The sequence below is a fragment of the Oncorhynchus mykiss genome, chromosome 7 (genome assembly GCF_057628025.1).
Source record: "Oncorhynchus mykiss isolate SJ-2025 chromosome 7, ASM5762802v1, whole genome shotgun sequence".
NCBI lineage: Eukaryota > Metazoa > Chordata > Actinopteri > Salmoniformes > Salmonidae > Oncorhynchus > Oncorhynchus mykiss.
The window spans coordinates 58,160,712-58,177,797 of record NC_143028.1 but is presented as its reverse complement, the minus strand read 5'-3'; the positions used below and the strand labels follow the sequence as shown (position 1 = coordinate 58,177,797).

General features: G+C 40.4%; 1 protein-coding gene across 50 annotated transcripts in view; it reads left to right on the top strand.

Moving 5' to 3' along the window:
- The first annotated feature begins 2,167 nt into the window (after positions 1-2,167).
- LOC110528212 (uncharacterized) overlaps positions 2,168-17,086 on the top strand; it is a 40,142-nt gene continuing 25,223 nt past the window's right edge. For 14 of the 50 annotated variants that reach the window (XM_090241438.1, XM_090241474.1, XM_090241454.1 and 11 more), the window contains exons 1-5: positions 2,250-2,363; positions 11,194-11,362; positions 12,218-12,403; positions 12,901-13,047; positions 13,619-13,745. In XM_090241438.1, the coding sequence (XP_090097564.1) occupies positions 11,318-11,362; positions 12,218-12,403; positions 12,901-13,047; positions 13,619-13,745 (505 nt within the window). In that variant the 5' untranslated portion in view covers positions 2,250-2,363; positions 11,194-11,317. Of the gene's footprint in view, positions 2,364-11,193; positions 11,363-12,217; positions 12,404-12,900; positions 13,048-13,618; positions 13,746-13,993; positions 14,078-17,086 lie in introns of all 50 variants that reach the window. The other 36 variants (XM_090241482.1, XM_090241476.1, XM_090241473.1 and 33 more) reach the window with 4 other exon arrangements.

The window sequence follows — 17,086 nt, the reverse complement described above, 5'->3', positions numbered from 1 at the left end:
CTAGCCAGTACCTGAATTACAGATAGAAACAAATGATCAACCATAAAGGAGTGAGATGCCCCCGTGAAAATCTTGCCCCAACATACTAACCTAACATATTACTACTTTACCCAAAAACAATCTAAATGTTTCTCTCTAGACAAGTGGATGATTTGTCTTAAGGCTTCCCTGCATGTATATTAAAAATAAAAGAATGGATGTAACTTCATTGGATTATATAATTATGACACCATCTTGTGGGTGGGGGTGGGGGGGCGTCTCACCCCATATTACTCTAATTTGTTTGTTCAACTTCAACATGGTGGGATAATTTTGTGTAGGTAAAATTAATTATCTGGGAAATGGCGTTGGAAATGCCTTTATGCTCAAATATTGATATAATAACCATATCGAAGCAAATTTGGAGTCATGCGATGAGATGGTGTGTGGTCCTCCCACTATGACTCGGGAAACTATGCAGTTATTAAGCTACAGATTGAATAAGTTATGATGAAGAACTTCACAGGGTGGTGAAAGTGCACGGTGATGAGCTTAATGTTGCTTTCCAATAAATATTGAGGGTCTTATTCTGATGATCGATGCTTCGCTTCTGTTTGACAGTGCGTATCATGCACTGATTTTTAACTGCAATAAGTCCATTTGATGGAAACATAGGCCTACCACTGGTGGGAAAATGTGACTATTTTATTTAATGTGGATTCAAGAATATTCACATGATGTCCATCGCCAAATGGATGGAAACCTAGCTACTGACAAATAGGGTTAGGCCTACACAGGCTTACACAGACTTATTGGAGATTGAAGTTGTCTAATGTTTTTCTAAATAACTAGACCTGGAGGAGTTAGTTTGGTGAACTATATACTGTATGATGAATAACATTGCCTGAGACCTGAAAACTTACGTTAGCTCCATGATCTGATCTGATGCGTAGGCTGATGCGTAGGCTTTAGCTCTGTGGGCTGCCAACTTGTAGCTCACTCTTGCACAGTGCACCTACAAACTGGAGTTGGGAGGAGTGGGGAAAGTTGAGCCAAAGGGGTAAATTGAGCGACCCTTTTTTATAGGAAACCATAGCCTACACAAAAGGTATCATTTGACCAAATATTTAGGAAGAGGTAATAATTTCATGGAGTCTGTGAAGGAAGAAACCACATGGAAAAAGTGGTAAGCAAGTTAGGTAAAAAACACTGGTAGGTAAATTGAGCCAATGGGAATAAGGTAAGGGTAAGTGAACTGTGTTGGGGAAATAAAGATAGACATGGTTTTAAAAAGGTAGTGGTAATTTTTTATTACATTTTTTTATTTCACCTTTATTTAACCAGGTAGGCTAGATGAGAACAAGTTCTCATTTACAACTGCGACCTGGCCAAGATAAAGCAAAGCAGTACGACACAAACAACAACAAAGAGTTACACATGGAATAGACAAACATACAGTCAATAATACAATAGAAAAAGTCTATATACAGTGTGTGCAAATGAAATATAATATAATATTTCATTCATAACAGAAATGTGTATGCGACTTAATATACCATGTCCTGTGACTCAATTTAGCCCATAACTGGGGTAAGTTCTGCCAAGAGACAAGTGTTTTTTGGACAAGCTGTTTTCAAAACTGTTATGTTTACATGAATTCTGATTATTTCTAGGGATACACAACATCCTGAAACATATATAGATGCCTTTGTTAGAAATAATACTAGAGTACTGTTCAGTGATGCTGAATGTAAAAAAATTGCTAAATTTACCACACTCTCCCCTAGGCTATGCATTGGTCAAAGAAAATGGTAACATTCTAAAGCCAATGCTTTTGTCATCCTTTGTAGCTCAGTTGGTAGGCGCTTTCAATGACAGGTAGTGTGTTTGATTCCCTGGACAACCCCTGTGTAAATGTATGCACACATGATTGTGGTCACCTTGGACAAAAGTGTCTACTAAAGGGCATATATTATTGTAGTTATCGGTTACAAAATTGGAAATTACATGCTTTGATTCACACATCCTATTGGAACTCCAATGTTTTAGCATAGCCTAAGCTATGATGATGTTTTTGGGAAGGGCAAAGGCTGAAAATCATGTTTTTGTGGAAGAAAATCAACGTGCATGAATCCAGGCAATGTTGAGGCAAAAATAATCCCCTTCTAAACTGAAATTATCTGTAGTTGAGACAGCTAATTGATATCAACTAAAATGGAGTAACGTTTTCACATTCACCAACATGGCAGACGTGTATACCCATTTTCTCCAATCGCATAGCAGGATTCTCCTCAGGGAGCACATCCGGTGGTGTTTCCTGTGTTTGTAAACTGAAAGAAATTGGAACTCGGGTGACGAGCCACGACAGACGAGTAAAATTAAAGGTAAATAACAAAAAACAACGTTTGAATATCACCAATGTTGTGTATGTTTAGTCGTGTATCAGACGATATTTGCGAAATTCGGCCTCCGCCTCTAAGCAAAAAAATAAGTGACACGACTTGAGTTAGCGTAGACAACAGGGGAGGGGGAGAACGTTCGCTAACTACAGTACGCATCGACCATTCCCTATTTATCGCGAAATCTTGCTGTAACTGCTCAGTCTTGTGCCTCGTTTGATAGCAATCCTCGAACTGTTATTTTGTCTAACTAGCTGTATTTATCCGGATCCGGATTAGCGATATCTAATTTCGATGTTTAGATGGCAACTCAAGTTTGTACGATTTGATGTGCGTGGAGGCCAACGGTAACGCCGTTATGTTAGCCCGAAACAGCTAGCTCGTATTCGCTCTGTTTTGTTTCCGTGAGTTATGAGGAAATACTTTCATTTTTTGGGTCAGTCAATTAAATATTACATCAAGTAGTATTTCTACCGTGACAGATAACTAGCATGTTTTTCACACTACTTGGTCAATAACCTTGCCCCGTTAACGTTATCTAGCTGCAGTGCAGCCAGGGAAAATAGCCAGCTAACTTTACTATTTGTAATAATCTGTTATGATAATCAGCTGCTAGTGTATCAAGAGGTTGCTGATGCAGTGGTTCTGGTAGAGCACCTGCGAAATTACAAATATTTATGTAGTGTTGGGAAAATATAGTTGAGGTTTTTCTTGGATCATTAGCTTGCCGGCTATGGGTGCCATTGGTAAAATGTTTTTCAATTATGAGGCTATGGGGTCGTTCCATATGATTAAAATCACTTTCTGACTGCACCCCTTTTGATTTGAACAAAACTTTCCATATATTTGCCCATGGTGTATATATAAGTGGTCAGAAAGTGACTTAATGACCCTGAATGACAAACGATTCAGGAGATGGCGGTGCTTAAATATCCAATGCATTCGTTTTTGTCAATATCAAATATTTTGGGGGTAACGATTAAGTACCTTACTGTGATTGTTTTCAAATAAAATGTCCAAAAAGAAAAATAGCTTCTTAGCAAAGAGCAATTTCTAAAGTAATACATTTGCTAGGATTGTCTGGGAGTGCTCTGAGTAGGGAGGGGAAAACTAGCTGTTATTGGCAGAGAGGGTTGGAACTCTCTTATTGGTCTATGATCTCATTTTAACAGGCCAAAACTCCAACCAACCGAAATTTCAGGCAATCGTTTTAAGCAGCTATTGTACTTAAAGGGCAGAATTGTCATCTTCACAGTATTATTCCAACCTCATAGTTTGGAAATGTATCTACGGGTTGGCCGACAACGTGACGACAATGACGTTCCCGGGTAGGCGTGCGTTATGATTTTAGATGGTCAGATAGCTAGCAACAACGACAAGAAGCTGCCTTGTGGGGAATCGTAGGTGGCTCGATTCAGCTCATTGAATATTTAAGCAGCACGGCCAAAATCCCCAAGATGCTTTATTGCTATTATAAACTGTTTACCAGTATATTAAGCGCAGTTAAAATAACTGTTTATTCATAAACTAGGTGGTTCGAGACCTGAATGACTGTTGGCTGATAGCCGTGGTAAATCAAATAATTTATTTTTACTGCTCAAATTACGTTGGTAACCAGTTTATAATAGCAATAAGGCATCTCGGGGTGTTGTGGTAAATGGCCAATATACCACGGCTAAGGGCTGTATCCAGGAACTCTGTGTTGCGCTTCAGAACAGCACTTAGGTGTGGTATATTGGCCATATACCACACCCCTCAGGCCTTAATGGTACCATGCTTTGAGGCGTTTTGACTGATGTCTATGCTAATATGACAAATTCGCTAACTAACCCAACAACTGTACAATATATTTGAGATGAGTGCTCACTGTGCAAATGTGTTGGTTTTCAATGAACATTTGGAGACCAAATATAGTTTACATGTTGTCAAAAGTCTATGACTGTCTGTTTTGCCCCACCTGTTGGTTTTGTTGCTAAACAACCAACCCTTCTATTTAAAATGCAGACAAATCTAGTTTTTGACAGCAATTGGCCTTTAACATTAACTCATTTTGCATGTCCCACCCTACAACGAAACCCATGTCTTAATCACTGAAACGGTTGAGATTGAAATAATTTGAAAGCTTACAAACAGGGTTGTCAAACTTTTGTTGTCTAATAAATTTGACATTTTAAGCTATACCGTTATGTTTTTTTACGTGTCCCTATATACTGAACTAAAATCTAAATGCAACATTATTATTATTTTTTTTTTTACTGAGTTACAGTTAATATAAGGAATGATGTCAATTGAAATTAATTCATTGGGCTATAATCTATGGTTTTCACATGACTGGGCAGGGGTGCCACCATGGGTGGCTCTTAGAATGTGGTAACACCCACTGGGGAGAAAGGCCCAGTCTATCAGAAAGAGTTTTTAGGGCTTTATTACAGACAGAAATACCCCCCCCCCCTCAGATGATCCCGCAGGTGAAGAAGCCGGATGTGGAGGTCCTGGGCTGACGTGGTCTGCGGTTGTGAGTCTGGTTGCTAAATTCTCTGTTGGAGGCAGCTTATGGTAGAGAAATGAACATTCCATTCTCTGGCAACTTCTCTGGTGCACATTCCTGCAGTCACACACCAATTCCACGCTTCCTTAAAACTTGACATCTGTGGCCTTGTGTTGTGTGACAGATCTGCACATTATAGAGTAGCCTTTTATTGTTACCAGCACAAGGTGCACCTCTGTAATGATCATGCTGTTTAATTAGCTTATTGATATGCCATACCTGCCAGGTGGATGGATTATCTAGGCAAATGGAAGAAATTCTCACTAACAGGGATATAAAAACATTCGTGCACACAATTTGAGAGAAATAAGATTTTTGCGCATATGGAACATTTCTAGGATTTTCATTTGTATCAGCCCATGAAACATGGGGCCAACACTTTACGGCCCAGTACATCACCGGGGCCAAGCTTCCTACCATCCAGGACCTCTATACCAGGCGGTGTCAGAGGAAATCCCTAAAAATGGTCAGATTCCAGCCACCCAAGTCATAGACTGTTCTCTTTGCTATCGAACGGCAAGCGGTACCGGAGCGCTAAGTCTAGGTCCAAAAGGCTTCTTAACTGCTTCTACCTCCAAGCTATAAGATTTCTGAACAGATAATCAAATGGATATCCAGACTATTTGCATTCAAATCAAAGTTTATTTGTCACATGCGCCAAATACAACAGGTGCAGCCTTACAGTGAAATGCTTACTTACTAACCAATAGTGCAAAAAAGGTATTGCCATTGCCCCCCCCCCCCCCCCCCCCCCCCCCATTTTCCTCAGCTGCTACTCTGTTTATTATCTATGCATAGTCACTTTAGCTCCACCTACATGTACAAATTACCTCGACTAACCGGTGCCCCTGCACATTGACTCTGTTGATTTGGTTTATTTCACCTTTATTTAACCAGGTAGGCTAGTTGAGAACAAGTTCTCATTTACAACTGTGACCTGGCCAAGACTAGTGAGGTGACTAGTGAGATTTACCTGCTGGAGCGTGTGCTACGGGTGAGTGTTGCTATGGTGACCAGTGAGCTGAGATGAGCAGGACTTTACTTAGCAAATACTTGTAGATGACCTGTAGCCAGTGGGTTTGGCGACGAGTATGAAGCAAGGGCCAGCCAACAAGTGCGTAGAGGTTGCAGTTGTGGGTAGTATAGGGGCTTTGGTGACAAAACAGATGGCACTGTGATAGACTGCATCCAATTTGTTGAGTAGAGTGTTGGAGGCTATTTTGTAAATGACATCGTCGAGGATCGGTAGGATGGTCAGTTTTACGAGGGTATGTTTGGCAGCATGAGTGAAGGAAGCTTTGTTGAGAAATAGGAAGCTGATTCTAGATTTAATTTTGGATTGGAGATGCTTAATGTGAGTCTGGAAGGAGAGTTTACAGTCTAACCAGACACCTAGGTATTTGTAGTTGTCCACATATTCTAAGTCCGAACCGGCCAGAGTAGTAATGCTAGACGGGCGGACAGGTGCGGGCAGCGATCGGTTGAAGAGCATGCATTTAGTTTTACTTGCATTTAAGAGCAGTTTGAGGCCATGGAAGGAGAGTTGTATGGCATTGAAGCTTGCCTGGAGGGTTGTTAACACAGTGTCCAAAGAAGGGCCAGAAGTATACAGAATGGTGTTGTCTGTGTAGAGGTGGATCAGAGAATCACCAGCAGCAAGAGCGACATCATTGATGTATACAAAGAAAAGAGGGGGCCCGTGAATTTAACCCTGTGGCACCCCGATTTGACACACTGAACTCTATCAGAGAAGTAGTTGGTGAACCAGGCGACGCAATCATTTGAGAAACCAAGGCGGCTGAGTCTGCCGATAAGAATGTGGTGATTGACAGAGTCGAAAGCCTTGGCCAGGTAGAATACGGCTGCACAGTATTGTCTCTTATCGATGGCGGTTATGATATTGTTTAGGACCTTGAGCGTGGCTAAGGTGTGCCCATGACCAGCTCTGAAACCAGATTGCGTAGCTGAGAAGGTACGGTGGGATTCGAAATGGTTAGTAATTTGTTTGTTAACTTGGCTTTCGAAAACCTTCAAAAGGCAGGGTAGGATAGATATAGGTCTATAGCAGTTTGGGTCTAGAGTGTCTCCACTTTGAAGAGGGGGGATGACCTCGGCTGCTTTCCAATTTTTGTGAATTTCAGACGATATGAGAGGTTGAACAGACTAGAAATAGGGGTTGCAACAATTTCAGCAGATAATTTTAGAGAGGGTCCTGATCTGTACCGGTACCCCCTCTTTACCGTGTATATAGCCTCGCTATTATTTTACTGTTGATCTTTAATTATTTGTTACTTTTATTTTCAATTTTTTACTTAACACTTATTTTTCTTAACTGCATTGTAGAGGTCGACCGATTATGATTTTTCAACGCCGATACCGATTATTGGAGGACCAAAAAAAGCCAATACCGATTAATCAGACGTTTTTTAATTTAAAAAAAAAAGTTATTTATTTTTAAAAATGACAATTGCAATAATACTGAATGAACACTTATTTTAACTTAATATAATACATCAATAGAAATCAATTTAGCCTCCAATAAATGAAACATGTTCAATTTGGTTTAAATAATGCAAAAACAAAAGTCTTGGAGAAGAAAGTAAAAGTGCAATATGTGCCATGTAAAAAAAAAAAAAGCTAACGTTTGAGTGCCTTGCTCAGAACATGAGAACATATGGAAGTTGGTGGTTCCTTTTGACATGAGACTTCAATATTCCAGGGTAAGAGGTTGTAGGTTGTAGGTTTAGGTTGTAGTTAATATAGTATTTATAGGACTATTTCTCTATACCATTTGTATTTCATATACCTTTAACTATTGGATGTTCTTAAAGGCACCATAGTATTGCCAGTGTAACAGTATAGCTTCCGTCCCTCTCCTCGTCCCTACCTGGGCTCGAACCAGGAACACATCGACAACAGCCACACTCGAAGCAGCGTTACCCATCGCTCCACAAAAGCCGCAGCCCTTGCAGAGCAAGGGGAATAACTACTCCAAGTCTCAGCGCGAGTGACTTTTGAAACGCTTTTAGCCCACACCCCGCTAACTAGCTAGCCATTTCACATCGGTTACACCAGCCATTAGGCTGATAGGCTTGAAGTCATAAACTGCGCTGTGCTTGCGAAGAGCTGCTGGCAAAACGCACGAAAGTGCTGTTTGAATGAATGCTTACGAGCCTGCTGCTGCCTTCCATCGCTCAGTCAGACTGCTCTATCAAAGCATAGACTTAATTATAACATAACACACAGAAATACGAGCCTTTGGTCCTTAATATGGTCGAATCTGGAAACTACCATTTCGAAAACGAAAAGTTTATTATTTCAGTGAAATACGAAGCCGTTCAGTATTTTATCTAACGGGTGCCATCCCTAAGTCTAAATATTCTTGTTACATTTGAACAACCTTCAATGTTATGTCATAATTATGTAAAATTCTGGAAAATTAGTTCTCAATGAACCAGGCTGCCCAAACTGTTGCATATACCCTGACTCTGCGTGCAATGAACGTAAGAGAAATGAAACAATTTCATCTGGTTAATATTGCCTGCTAACCTGGATTTCTTTTAGCTAAATATGCAGGTTTAAAAATATATACTTCTGTGTATTGATTTTAAGAAAGGCATGGGTGTTTATGGTTAGGTACAGTCTTCCAACGATTGTGCTTTTTTCGCAAATGTGCTTCTGTTAAATCATCCCCCAGCGTTGCATCGATTATATGCAACGAAGGACACGCTAGATAAACTAGTAATATCATCAACCTTGTGTTATAACTAGTGATTATGATTGATTGGTTTTTATAAGATACGTTTAATGCTAGCTAGAAACTTACCTTGGCTTCTACTGCATTCGCGTAACAGGCGGGCTCCTCGTCGAGTGCAATGAGGCAGGTGGTTAGAGAGGTGGACTAGTTAACTGTAAGGTTGCACGATTGGATCCCCCGAGCTGACAAGGTGAAAATCTGTCATTCTGCCCCTGAACCAGGCAGTTAACCCACCGTTCCTAGGCCGTAATTAATCGGCCATTCCGATTAATCGGTCGACCTCTCCTGCATTGTTGGTTAAGGGCTTGTAAGTAAGCATTTCACTGTACGGTGAAATATTCGGTGAATGTGACAAAATTTGTTTGAAATGTTTTTGTTTTTGTTCAGTGTGTGTTGTAGCTAAGATCCTATATGACATAATCCGAGTTGTTTGTTGTGCCTGCCATTAGTTGAGACGCAGTATACTCTTGAATACAGGGTGGGCCAGTGTCATGTTTGGGCTGATAGATTGACTCAAGTGTATAAAGTTGACATTCCAACTTTCAAATGTTACCACAAAGATGGTTGGAGGTCCACCCATCATAGAATGTTGACTTGAGTGGGAATATCCGTTATAAATTAAATTTTTCGATCTTTCATAGGAAACCTATTGAAATCATAGAAATAGATAATAGAATAGACAAACCCATTCAAGTTGACATTTGACAGTGGGTGGAGCGGCGTCCATCTTTCTGGCACTACTTGGAAGTTTATAGTTTCAATACAATTTAAATGTCAATGCTGTATCAGCTAAATTTCAGGTGTCTGAAGAGAATGGTCCAGTTTAGGAATTAATTTCTATGTTTGCATTGACACCCACCCTGTATTCAAGAGTATACTGTCTCAACCAATGACTGGCACAATACAAACACTTAAGATGATGTCAAATAGGGTCGAAGCTACAACATTTGTGAAAATGAGAAATGTAATAAAGCTTTATTTATTTTTAATTGTTCAAGATATCAGACTATTTTGAAAACCCGGATTTGTAAGCTTTGAAATGATATCAACCGTTAATTGTTTTCAGTGATGAAGACATGGACGTCTCGTGGTATGGTGGGGTATGCAAAATCGGTCGACTTTGAGCACCTCGCTCAATGTTTTGGCATTCTGTTGCAAAAAGTAACTTTCTGACTTCTGTTTCCACCATGGATAAACATGTATGAATTGTTTTGTTCAAATCAAAAGGGGTGCAGTCAGGAAGTGATTAAAATCATGTGGGGGCTGATACTTGCAGTATCAGTCATTTCTTTGTACCAAATGTATTATATATTTATTGTGGTCACACCTGTTCAACAGCTAGCTAACGTTAGCTATGTTTATGTACACAATTGCTATTGTTCTGTATTAGAATTGCTTGAGAATCCCATTTTGGGTATTAGCTAGCTAGATGTGTTGTGTTGGTGTGACACTTGAGCGGTGCTTTCAAAATCTTAATTCATAGCCAAGTGACCAAAGGGTTATCCTACGAAGCAGTTATGAGAAGTTAGCGAGGTAACTTTGGTCAACTGTTGAGTTTAACTCAGGATAACGCTTCATAAGAAGGTGGCTTACCTTTTTAGCCAAGTACATTTCTATGGCAACAAATCCTTCAGAACTAACCTGCTCCGGGGCACGCTAACTCCACTTCCTGAAGTGACTGAGCCACGAGTTCAGGACCATAAAATCAGATTCCCTCCCTCTTGCAAATATTGTCGTCATCCCCTTCATTTGAGGATTTAAAATATTTTATTAACCAAATGTTTGTTAAAAAATTATGTTAATGTCACATTACACATTTAGTAATGACAGAATGGATTTTAAACTTCACGCACAGAAACTTGTTTGTGTGACTTGATTATTTTGTCATTAGGAGTGGGGGGGAAAGGGGGGCTTGTGGTTGTGCATTGATAAGCACACAAGTCGCCATTTTAACAATAAGTAGTAATAAAATAAAGACAGCACTTCTAAAAGCCTATTTCACACCATAGCCTGCTAAATTTGCAAGATAACTTTTCTTTCATTTTGATTTCGGCACATATGAAATTGTGGCATTGACTCGCCCATGGATTGATGTTACAGCATTGTGTCATTTAAGATTTTGGCGTCCGACAAGCCGAGTGCTACATGCATGCGCAGTTACAAGCCTGCTTGAGTTAGTGGAAGGCGGATGAGCGATATGCACCGTCGTAATACAGATGAAGCCTGAGATGGAATGTGATGCTAACTGAAGCTGGCTAGCTTTAGAAAACCCTGAGTAGATCTAGCTTGCAATGTAGGATACCCCTTTGGTGACAAAGGCAAACAAGGAGTTAACCAAAGGACTGTCTGCAGTTATTATGGGGATGCTTGTTTTTGAGTAAGAATTGGGTGTTGTGTGATTTGGAGTAGTTACAATTTGATTCACTGCGGGTTTTAGCGTTAAATTATTTTATTTTAAAATTATTATTGAATGCGTTTTCATGTTTTGTCCACATCGTCCTCTTCTTCAGTTTTAGTGCTAGATGAGTGAGGTGGGTGTGGCCTCCCATCAGACTGACCATCCTGATTGACGGATTCCTGGATGACCTTGTCCCTGCCCCCGTCCCCGCCCTCACATACACCGTTCCCACTGCAATGTCACATCTGCCCAGCAGCTCAGTCCGCGATCATATGAAATGGGTTTGTTTTCCAACAAAAAATATAACATTTCTACAACCAACATGCCTACTATTAGGCTACATTTATCTTTTGTCACTCAGGATGTTGTCGTCATAAAAGGTGCTGTGTTTGAAAAAAGATTTGATATCTTTTATTGTGTTTCATACCGTTTCTGGTGTAGCTAACTCAGCCTCTGGAAGTCTTGAGTTTTTGTTTTCTCCTTTGTTTAGCTCCTCTACACCCAGACTGGTTCTATTTGTACAGTGAGCTCTGAACGTATTGGAACAGTGACACATGTTGTTTTAGCTTTGTACTTCAACTCAATGACTGAGGTTAAAGTGCATACTGTCAGCTTTAATTTTCATCCATATCGGGTCAACCAGTTAGAAATTACAGCACTTTTTGTATATATCATCTGTTATCATAACAGATGATAACAGATTGACCTGAAGAAGCGCAGAATAATGAGTGAAAGTTAGATGCACAAATATATCATACCCCCCAATATATCATACCCCCACCAAAAATTAAAACCTCCCCTGTTATTGTAATGGTGGGAGGTTAGCATGTCTTGGGGGTATTATATTTGTGCGTCTAACTTTGGGACCAAATATGAAAATTTTTACTACTTTATACACAAGTGAATTTGTCCCAAATACTTATGGTCCCCGGCACAAAAAGTGCTGTAATTTCTAAACGGTTCACTCTAATATAGAAGAAAATGCCCTTAAAATAAAGTGGACAGTCTGCTCTTTAACCTCATAGTCATTGTATTATTTCAAATCCAAGGTGTTGGAATACAAAACAACAAATGAGATGTATTTTCTAAATGTCTGATAGTGGATTTTCCTGACTCCGGCTCGGTTCTGTTCCCAGGCAGGGTTGCTTGGCTGTGAGGCTGTTCTCTCAAGTATGGCCCTGATGCAGGCCAGCTCCATGGCCGGTCCGCCAAAGAAGATGATGGCTCCGCTCGGACATGGACCACCGCCCCAGAGGGATGGCCCTGACCGCGGTCCTCAGAGCCACATGATCCTGCCATCTGGAATGAGCTGTCCACCCCTGGTTAGGAGGCGCCGGGGCACTGCAGAGGGGGAGGAGGGGACTTTGTTGTTTGTCATTGTCACTCGCTGAAAGAACAACAAATGAGAAATTGACATATTTCGCATTGGCTAGGTCTCAGCAGTAACTTGCATTTATGTAGGTCAAGCACTTTCTTACTGTTGGCTGCTAATATACCTAAATCATAGTCTTCAGTAATGATTTAAAGAGGCTGCCAGATATGTACAGCAATTGAAAAGTAGGCATGAAGGGAGGTTACCTTCTGTCTTTTGACAAAGCTTTTTTTATTTTTACTGTTATTATTATTCTTTTCCCAGCATAATCCCATAAAGAATTCTTAACAATCCTGTCCTTCATGTTTTATTTTATTTAGAAAGCAAGGAATATATTCTTGTTTTATTTCTGTACGGTAATTCCTATTTGTATGTTTCAGGCTATCAAAAAAAAAGTCCAGTCAGGCTGACTCAAAGCCCTCTCTCCCTCTTGTCTGTGCACCCCAGCTTATCCGGAAGGAGGGTGACTTCCACACCCCCCGCCTGCTGGACGAGAAGGAAATGAGGGCCAACGAAGACATGCAGCTGAAAAAGAAGAACAGGAAGTCAGGAACGCCCTGTAAAGTGAGAGAGCAAGACGGGAGGGGAGGGAAGGTCAGTGCCTCTGAATTTTTAAAGCAAAATTGACTTTTTTCTGTGTTTCCGAGGGATTGTGTTATAAAAACAAACAAAGTGTGTTTGTGTGCATGTCTGTGGGCGTTTGGTTCTCTGTGTGCTTCTATGTGTATAAGACTGACTTTTGTCTCTAGCTGAGTTGGTGCCTTTGAGTGCACATATTTTGTTTGTGTGGGGGGAGGAGTGGAGAGGAGATGGGGTTCTCTGGAGAGGAAAGAGGGGGAGGGGAACAACTGTTATTGTGCGAGAGAGGGGGAGCAGTAACATATGGGGGTGGGAGGGGTTAACCCTTCTCTAGGTTTTGGGTACTTTGTCATTTAAATGGATAAAAATGGTCACCTCTCACTTTTTTTATTTTTATAAGGAGCTAGAAATAATGTATTACCTTTTTAACCAGGACTAGTTGGACAGTACTAGCTTTTCTCATACTGAATAAACCAATGAATCATACATTTCCTTCTTTACAAAAGTGAAGTCTGAGTTTTTGTCTGTGTGGTGTTAGGCATACCATTTTTTTTGACGGGCCTCTATTCTGTCCTATCCTGCATAGGTGGTTGTTGTGGATGAGAATGGTAACTGTCCAATATCTAAAGTGCAGAAAAACTTCATCTGCAATCATTGTTATGGAGCATTTAGGAGTGGATATCACCTGAAGAGACACATCCTCATTCATACAGGTATGTGTCAAGACCACAATGGCCAGCTAACTTCTGGAGGTTCTCCATTACCAGTTAGGGAGATGTTTAAAATGCCTGGCTAATACAGTTAGAAAATACATAAGGCCAGCAGAAACACCAGTTTGGATTAAGTGACTGGTGTTTTTAAGAATATGAGATGGCCTCCTTGTCTAGTGTCAGATTTTCATTCACCGTTTTTGGTGTTCTCTGTGGGGACCTTTCACTAAAATTGGTACTCTTCGATTTAGGGGAGAAGCCGTATGCTTGTGGCATATGTGACATGAGATTTATTCAGCGTTACCACCTGGAGAGACACAGCCTGATTCACACGGGTATGCGTCCTCTTACCATACCCATCTTTATCTAAACAGGCTACATCTGTAGTGCTGCACTGGAACCCCAGTATAAAGGTGTTTCAGTGTTTGTCATTTGGACAGTAATTTCCAGCAAAGCTCACACTTCCTTTCACCTCAACTATATGAAGGAGAGGGGTTATCATCACAAATGTTCAAATGGTTCCCCCAACACCAGTGAGAGTACAAATGAAAGGTCTGCTTGGTACAAATGTTTATAGATTGTGCAGCCTTCTGTGGTCAAAGGTCCCAGTTTTAGGACAATGTTGCTTTATCTAGGTGAAGGTGTTGCAAGTTACCAGTAGCTTTTTGTTTGCAGTATGATATTTTGAATAGAATTTACAGCATGGATATCAAGAAGCTATTCGTTAGGGAGGCAGGGTAGTTTGGGGCGGCAGGGTAGCCTAGTGGTTAGAGCGTTGGACTAGTAACCGGAAGGTTGCAAGTTCAAACCCCCGAGCTGACAAGGTACAAATCGTAATTGAAAATAAGAATTTGTTCTTAACTGACTTGCCTAGTTAAATAAAGGTAAAATAAAAGCTATGATTTTCTGAGATATTAAGTAATCTTGGTAAGTAAACTATTTGGCGAGTGGCCTGCAGCATCTCCTAAATTGGAAAACTATGCTTTCCAATTTTGCATTTTTATTTTAAAATAAACTATTTGCTTTCGATTCTAGTCATCTTGTTTTGTGGTATTTTCGTTTGATCAAAATCCAGATACATTTTGTACTTAAAAGGTTTTCTAGGTTTTTATCCAATTGGCGACAGATTTTCATGAGAATATAAAAAAAACATCAGCATAAACATAATATGCACATTTTCCCAACAGAGATGTTTCCATGTACCAAATAAAATAAATAAAAGTTAAATGGGTTTCCATTGCATTTTCAACTCTACTGATGGTTTTCTCACCAAAAATCTTCCATTATATAGAAGGGGGGGCCACTCTGGTATTGGTATTTAGCAACGTATAGCCTAAATCGGTGGTTCCCAAACTTTTAATAGTCCCGTACCCCTTCAAACATTCAACCTCCAGCTGCGTACCCCCTCTAGCACCAGGGTCAGCGTGCACTCAAATGTTTTTTGCCATCATTGTAAGCCTGCCACACACACACACTATACGATCCATTTATTAAACATAAGAATGAGTGAGTGTTTTTGTCACAACCCGGCTTGTGGGAAGTGACAAATAGCTCTTACCAGGGCACAAATAATAATCAATCATTTTGCTAATAACCATCTTCCATATTAAACCTTATTTGTACATCGAAATACACCTGTGGTGAGTTAATCACAATTTAATGAGAAGGGTGTTCTTGAAAGGATGCACATAACTCTGCAATTTTAGGTTGTATTGGAGAGAGTCTGTCTTAAATCCTTTTCCACACACAGTCTGTGCCTGTATTTCGTTTTTAATGCTAGTGAGGGCCGAGAATCCACTCTCCCATAGGTACGTAGTTGCAAAGGGCATCAGTGTCTTAACAGTGCCATTTGCCAAGGCAGGATACTCTGAGCGCAGCCAAATTCAGAAATATGACAGTGGCATCTGATTTAAATAACATTTTCACAGAACCGCTTGTTGCAATTTCGATGAGGCTCTCTTGTTGAGATATTGTTAAGTGGACTGGAGGCAGGGCTTGAAAGGGATAACGAATCCAGTTGTTTGTGTCATCTGTTTCAGGAAAATACCTGCGTAATTGCGCACCCAACTTACTCCTGTGCTTCGCTGTATCTCATTGTCCGTAAGCTTGAGTTCATTTGCAAACAAACAAATCTTCCAATGATGGAAAGACCTGTGTGTTGTCCTTGTTAATGCAGACAGAGAAGAGCTCCAACTCCGTAATCATAGCCTCAATTTTGTCCAGCACATTGAATATAGTTATGGAGTCCCTATAATCCTAGATTCAGATCATTCATGCGAGAGAAGATCCCTTGTCAGCAAGAGCCTTTCCGTGGATGCTGCAGCGTACCCAAGTGGCGTCGGGAGCAACTGCTTGCACGCGCGTTACCACACTATGTATGTGCGACAGGTAGCCTAGTGGTTAGAGCGTTGGACTAGTAACCAAAAGTTTGCAAGATCGAATCCCCGAGCTGACAAGTTAAAAATCTGTTGTTCTGCCCCTGAACGAGGCAGTTAACCCACTGTCCCTAGGCCGTCATTGCAAATAAGAATTTGTTCTTAAATGACTTGCCTAGTTAAATAAATGTAAAATAAAAAAGTCTCCCTGTCATGGCTTTTGTGCCCTCAGTTCAGATACCAACACATGTTGACCACCAAAGTCCATTTGATGTCACAAAGCTGTCCAGTACTTTGAAAGTATCCTCTCCTGTTGTCCTGGTTTCCAACGTCTGTTGACTCATCCAGTTGTAACGCATATAATTCACTGGCTTGTATGTGACGCAGTAATTGTTTCAAAACATCTCCTGCCATGTCACTGATGCGTTGTGAAAGTGTTGTTTGAGGAAGGCATTGTCTGTATAGTGTTTTTGGGCCTTTTCCCCCAGCATTGTCCCAGCCATATCTGCGGTAGCAGGAAGAATTAAGTCCTCCACAATAGTATGGTGCTTGCCTGTCCTAGCCACTCGCTAGCTCACCATATAAGACACTTCTAGCCCCTTCTTATGGTATCTGTTGCTTTTCTACATATCTTACTACTTGAAAGTCATCTTTATTCTCTCTCAAACTTCCGTGGCCTATTTTTTTTCAAATTGCAATGTTTTTTGTTTCTAAATGTCTGCGCAAGAGTGAAGGTTTCACCGAGTTGAGAGAGAACCGTTGCACATATAACACACTGTGGCTGAGGAAAGGCACTACTCCAAATATAAGTGAAACCCAAATCAATGTAGTTCTCATCATATTTGCACCTCTTTGATGGTCCTGAATTAAAAATGGGTTAAATCAACAACAACAAAAAAACTCACCCATCAACACACAATTCCCCATAATGAGAAATGGGTGACACTACATTTTGAATTATTATTTATT